Source organism: Aptenodytes forsteri, unplaced genomic scaffold, assembly GCF_000699145.1.
Source record: "Aptenodytes forsteri isolate BGI_AS27 unplaced genomic scaffold, ASM69914v1 Scaffold354, whole genome shotgun sequence".
Classification (NCBI taxonomy): Eukaryota; Metazoa; Chordata; class Aves; order Sphenisciformes; family Spheniscidae; genus Aptenodytes; species Aptenodytes forsteri.
The window spans coordinates 972,335-979,029 of NW_008795043.1; the positions used below are offsets into that span (position 1 = coordinate 972,335).

General features: G+C 40.9%; 1 protein-coding gene across 1 annotated transcript in view; it reads left to right on the plus strand.

The window, feature by feature from the left end:
* The first annotated feature begins 814 nt into the window (after positions 1 to 814).
* The window catches only part of ELMOD1 (ELMO domain containing 1), a 20,599-nt gene continuing 14,718 nt past the window's right edge, over positions 815 to 6,695 (plus strand). Inside the window, exons 1-3 of the mRNA XM_019471442.1 lie at positions 815 to 959; positions 1,116 to 1,144; positions 2,379 to 2,476. Of these exons, the coding sequence (XP_019326987.1) occupies positions 815 to 959; positions 1,116 to 1,144; positions 2,379 to 2,476 (272 nt within the window). The remainder of the gene's footprint in view (positions 960 to 1,115; positions 1,145 to 2,378; positions 2,477 to 6,695) is intronic.

Genomic DNA, 6,695 nt, shown 5'->3' on the forward strand with positions numbered 1-6,695 from the left:
CCAGGTTGGAAAAGCCCAGCTCTCCCAGCCTCTCCTTGCAGGGTCTGTGCTCCAGCCCTACCATCTCAGGGGCTTCCACTGAAATCCATCCAGTTTATCAAAGTCTGTCTTGTGTTGCTGGGGCTCAAAACTGGATGCAATATCTAAATAAGGGCTTTCTTGGCTTACTGTCAGTTCCATACTTTGAGAAATTGCACAGCATCAGCTCTGTGTAACATCTGATGTTGGGAAGAACTGGCAGTCCTTAGGACAGGTTCTTGAACACCTTCTGTCCTGAAGAGGGGAAGCTTTGGTTTCCTAAATTGTCACTCTTCACTCTTGGGGACCTGACACGAGTGTTGATTCATGTTTGTCAGGATAACCAGACACTCTGCTTGGAGCAACTGGACGCAGAGGCAAAGCTAAGCCAGGGTGTAGTGGCTCCCTGGATCCTCAGCAGCCATGATAACAGGGTGAGCTGTGCTCCCTTCTCATGTAGTCCTGTTTCCCCAAACCATTAGTAGGAACTATACGGCCTTTTATTTTAAGGGAACAAAGAGTTTTCTAGAAATGCTCTTTTGAGAACTCTGGAGTTGACTTATTCTGTGCTTCCAGTTCTGGTGCTTTGTCCATGGTTTTTCTGTTGGGTAAGACTAAAAAGCATGATTTAACACTTACCAGGATAAACGTTTGCAGTGTGAATGCTGCTTTTGCTTTAAAGGTGTCCTTTGGCAATGGGAATTTGGGGTGAGGAAGTACCTTCTGTTTGAGTGGTGACCTTGTTGAAACAAACTCTGCTCAAGACTCTTATTTTCAGGCTGCTTCTTTTTCCAGGATGTTTGTCCAGGTATGCCTGTACTTCTACTGCAAATGTTTGTGGCGCTGCCTGAAATTCGTGGTCAGGAAACTAACAGGTCGATGTGAATTGCAAAGGATCTGTTACAATACCAAACCTGGAGCTGCTAGAACTATGAAAATAGGTAACTGCAAAATACTTAGTTCTGCATGCCTTTTTACCTTTCTGCATGTGCTAAAAATAGTATGACTTCATTCTTATAAATAAATAAATTGTTAAATGAATCCAATATAAACTTAGCTTGTCTGACATGACGCTTTCAAATACTGTTCTCTTGCAGAGGCATCACTGAAAGGTTCAAAAAGTAAGGTGAGTGAAAGATCCCATCATTCACCTTTTCTATGGTGTCCTGTGCAGTTGGTTTGTTCAGTCTGCCATTTGCTCACCCCAAAAAATCACTTTAACATTTGATATGATTTTACATTAAAACTGTCTTCTACTGAAGAGGGTCTTATGTCCGCAATAGCAGGTGATCTTTCAAAGTCAGGGAGCGTGTCCTGTGCCCCAGGGACAGGCATGCTGTGGCACTGATGGAATCGAGGAGGCAACAGGCCATGGTGGAGACGACGAGGGTGATGTGTTGTGTTGTAATTTGGGGTTTCTTGGCTTGATTCCTCATCCTGTCTCAGAATTTCTGTAATCTGCAGCCAGTCACACGCTTTACACCTCAGGTGTTTTGGTCTGGAAAGCAGGGATAAAAGAGACTGAAGGCAGCAGTACCTAGATAGCCAAGACAACTTTGTTTTCTGCTTTCCTTTTAAATATGATAATGGAGAAGAGCCTCTGTCACTTCATCCTTTCACTGTAGCATTGGTTGTGCTAACCTAAGTTCTTTTCACAAAGCATTTGTGTATATGTTAAATAGCATCATTCAGCTGTTCATTTCTCTTTGGCATGAGAATCATTGATGTTTAAAAGCTTACCTCAGCATTAGCAAAAATGATGTCGCATAGCTCATAGTTCAGCATGGTGCTTCCAAATGTACTTCTAGCACAAACAAAAAGGCAGAATCTTATTTAAAACCCTGCATTTAAGCAATTGTGTAGTTTTGAGACAAAGCACCACAAAGTTCAAGCTCTTAATTTTTTGGAAGGCGTGTTGATTTTTGAATACTGAACTTCTGGGGCATGTCTACAAAGTGCAAGGACATGCAAGAGAAAGGAAAAATGTTTTACTGTGTTACTGCAACGTGTTGGGAGAGGGGATGTCAAATGAAGGCTAGCAATTCCAGTATAATTAGGCAGATGGTCTGAAGCTGCTTCTTGATCAAAGGCTTCAGTGCAGATCATCTTCACTGGCAGCTGCCACAGAAATGCAATAGACTGACTACAAGGGCATGGCAAAGTGACTCGAGTTCTTATAGGGCTAGTGCTCTGAAACCAGTCAGTAGGATTGAATAGACTGGAAAGGTGTGCATATATATTGAATTGGGTCTTCTGGGCTCTTAATCTAGAAGCTTTTGGGTATCAAATTCACCATTGTTAACTTCTGTTGAATTAATAGCTTCCGTAAGAATTAATATGTCTTTAAAACCTCTTTTTAGCGGCTGCAATCTTCAGTAAGTGTTCACCCTGATGCTATTGAGAAAACTATAGATGACATCATGGAGCTGAAAAGGATTAATCCAGATATAAATCCACAGTAAGTTCATGGTTTCCTTACAAAACAAATGGGAATTATTGATTTCTTCGGTGCCTAGGTTCATGGAGAACTGGTTCTCCATAGCTATTGTGGCACACAATTTAAAGATGAATTCTGTCTCTCAGCATAAAACTCCAACTTAAGCTTTGCTGTCAAAAAGCTGATGGAAAAATGGATGAGCTTTTATGGTGACTATAATAGGCAAGTCCAGAGTCTCTTTATCTAGCTGCTTCCTGAATCATGCTGTCTTAGTATATTGTTGATGCATTGATTTATGGGGGCCACTTCCCCAGGAGTAAAATACCACCAAGGCAGGTGGTCCTGGCAGTGACAGTGATGGCTTCTTAGCAAGGCTGAATGCAGTCTTTTGAGTAGGGAAGAAATCATCCTGTTGTGACTGATATAAACAGTATACTGGTTTACATTTTAAAACTGCCTTTAATTATCCAAACACAAGTTTTAACGATACAACATAGCTGATATTCTTTTAATGTTACATGATCTTCGTGGTAAGAAAAGATAGACAACAAACCATTAAATTTAGAAGCATGGATTTCAAGAGTAAGTGATAACTCTCTTGTGGTTGCCTTACCTCTCAGCCCCTACCTTAAGACACAAGATGGTCTAGGTCAGGAATCGGTGGGAGAAATGTTGAGGGTTGTATTATTCAGGTGATCAGTCTGAGGTTCACTCCTCTTCCCAAACTTGAAATTGATGTACATAATCCAAAATGGGCATCCATAAATTGATGGCTGTTTTTCTTTAAGTGGTTAGCAGCATCAACAGGTAAGGTGGTCCCAAGGTCTTGCTGCAACAACAAAACCCAAAAGCTCAGTTGGAAAAATATAATTTTTTTTTTTGTCTCATTACAGGAATGAACCCCCAGCCCTACCCCCCAGTGAAAAGGACAGTAACTGGGTAGTCTTAAAATGAGGCTTTACTGATCATAAAAGAAAAAGAGCACACTGGGTGTCTCTCTAGCCTGAGATGCAACAGTTGTGGACATGACCACTGTCCACCTGGATTGAAAAAATGGCGACCCAACCATTAAAGAAGGGAAGAAAATAAGAGAAACAAAACAGAGAAAACACTTCATTCTCATAGATGAGAAGCCCTGTGAAGTTTTTCTGGGACTGGGCCCAGAGCTCTTCCAGGGGTGTCACTTCACAGGACCTTGCCCACATGACCTTCAAAGGGAGGGTAATGAAAGAGCAGCTGCTTCAAGTGAATGCAAGGCCATGCTGAGAGGCTGCCCATCTGAGGAGGGTGTCACAGCTCTGGTACTCTTGTATTGCACAAGACGCTGATAGATGAAATTCAGAAAAAAAATCAGTGATGGCAAAAATAGTGAAGGTGACATATGAGGAAAAACTGTGGGATGTAAATGTGCACGGCTCAGAGCCTGGCCTGTGGACATCAGTAACGGCAGCGTTAGGAATCAGGCTGATTCAAGTACTCGCTTCTCAGTGTTGGACCCTTGGGTAACTGAGTGGAATAATTCCAAGAATAAACGAGGAATTCGTTAAAATAGTATTTTGTATGATTGGAGATCACCATCTGATTCTCCTCACGGCATTGCCTTTGGCCTCTGAAGAAATGCTGTCTTCCAGAAGAGAGAGAGCGCAGAGGTGCAAATGACTTCTGCTTGCTTGAATCAGGACCCAGAACCTTAAGTTACATTTTGAGTGATCTGATCCTAATATTTAAAAAAAAAAAAAGTTTAGTTTTTTTATCCATGTGGATAATCCAAATGATTAATTGGTTTTGGACTAGAACCCATGCACTCAACACTTTACAGGACTGTGAAATATTTCTTTAGAAAGATCTCTAAAGCAGCGAGAAATAAGGGACTGGGATGTGCAAGGTGGTGCCACGTACATAGAAACACACCCTGCTACTAAATTGCTCCTTATATTAAATTAATCATAGTTCTGCTGAACTTTAAGCATCTGCACTGAAGTTTTACATGTGAGCCATTTATTTTATACTAAATTTTTCTGGAGAAACATCAGCAAAAGCAGGTCAGGTATTTCTTTAGACAGGATTAAGAGTAGGCAAGCCAATGGATTTTCCTTGAACATTAAAAAAAAAAAAAAAACAACCCTGCATCCAAACTGTCTTGTTCAGAACCTCTGACCTTCCCTTGTGTAGTAGAGACTTGAAATCTCCTGGGGTAAGAACAAGGGGCCGTGTGTCGTACTACAAGTTTCTGCAAATCTGTGTCATACTATATGTGTTTCTGCAAATCTGTATGCAGTCATTTTTGTTACTGTAGCATCTCTGCAGAGTTGAACTAGTATCTCGGGGTGTTTGCACTGAGCTGTTCTCGAATGCTATGGGCTGCCATGACCTGAAGAGAGGGAGGCCCTTTATCAATGCCTCTGAGATAAGTGTGTATGTTCAGTGGTGGGAGCAAGTAGGTTGAATAACCAGGTGGTGACACATGCAGTCTACACTAACTACGGTAGCAATCCATGAAATACTCCCAGTTTTGGACTCACCTCCATCTCGTGGAGCACCTGGAGCTGAGTGAGGTGGGAGTGCAAGCCCAGGCAGGCTGCTCCTGTGCACTGAGAACTGCCACTGCCAGCACAGAGAAGGTGTGGGGCATCAGCAGCTCACCCGTGTCCTCTGCTTGATGCTGCTGGGACAAGGAGGAGAGCAAAAGCTTAATGAAAAGGAGTGGGGAAACTAATTCCTCCCCTATCCCCCTCCATGAATAACATTGCACGGTGCGTTTGGCTGGCTTTAGGTAAAGTGCAAACATGGCTTGCTTTGTATATGTTGTGCAACTTGGAACTGAAAAATATATATTTTTTTTTAATATTAAATTGCTCAGCTTTGCCACTGCCTGTGGTGCTCTGCTCTGAACTACTCTGAGGTTATTGAGTAGTTAAAAACATTATGGCTGTGGTTTAGTGATGCACCACAGCAATTCACATGCAGTCTTGTCAGGCTTTTCAGCTTTCTTTGAAATGCAGCCTTTCTGTAAAACTGTAGGGTGTATAGCAAGTGAAGCATGAAAAAAACCAAAAAAACCCAAACAAAACCAACCAAACAGCAAAGGAGGGAAAACACTGCATAGGTCATTCCAAAAGGGTTATAGCCACAAATAGCATGAAATTGCAGCAAGAGAAATGGCCTAATGATGAAATCTCTGATTCTGTAGATTAATCTCAGAAGATAAGCAGTGAAAATCCTTCTGCTTGGAAAATTTAACAGTATTATGGAATAAATAAAATATTTCAGCATATCAGACAAGACAAATGAGGAACCTGTGCAGCTTAATATCAGTGCAGTCTATGTTCCACAGAGGAATGAGGATACGGATCGAACTGTTCCCTCCAAATTCATACTAGGCATTCAGATAATTTCAGACATTATTAAAAATTAAAGGGTTTATTCCCATATATAACTAAATATTCTTATGAGCGTGGCATTTGTGTACTGCATAACTGGTATTTAATATTATAAAATCTTAACCTAAGACTAAAAAAGTCTTTGTAAATTAAAGCCTTGGAAGCCATATGTTTGGTGGGGGTTTGGGGGTTTTTTTGTTTTGGTTTTTGGGGTTGGTTTTTTGGTTTTGTCTTTTTTTTTTTTTTTTATGATGCATCAGGAAATGTAAAAAGGAAATGTAAAATCTGCATTAGAATGAAAAGAGCGCCATTATCGTGATTATTAACATGAGAATGGAAAACACGCTGCCTAGAGGCAGATCTTCGAACTATATTACTTCAGGTTTTTGGCTTCTTTATGCGAGCTTTTGTGGTATGGCAGCAAGATGAATATTTTTAGCTTTTTGCTGAGTTACCCACCCACCCCTTTTTAAGTTCACATCTCTGGTCTCAGGGGCACTGTTTGAGAAGCTGCCATTTGAATGAGGGGAAAGATTCAGTGATGTGCTTGTAGCAGGCGTTAAATGCTGCTGTGTATAGTTACAATGAGATTTCAATGTGTGAAAATTCACTGTTCAAAGATCTAAAAAATCCCAAATTTTATTATCGAAGGAAGGCACTAAATAAGACTATGTATTTCACAAGGCCTTGTTTAATGTAATGTTGATCTCTTGGAAATTCTCCGATTGTAATTAAAGTGATAGACTACCAATTCATTGATATAACATTACTCGTGAATTAAATGAGTATGTACGCGGTAGTGCTGTTTCATGGCTACAAATGATTGAGTTGCATTATGTTGCTCCTCCCCCCCCCCCCCC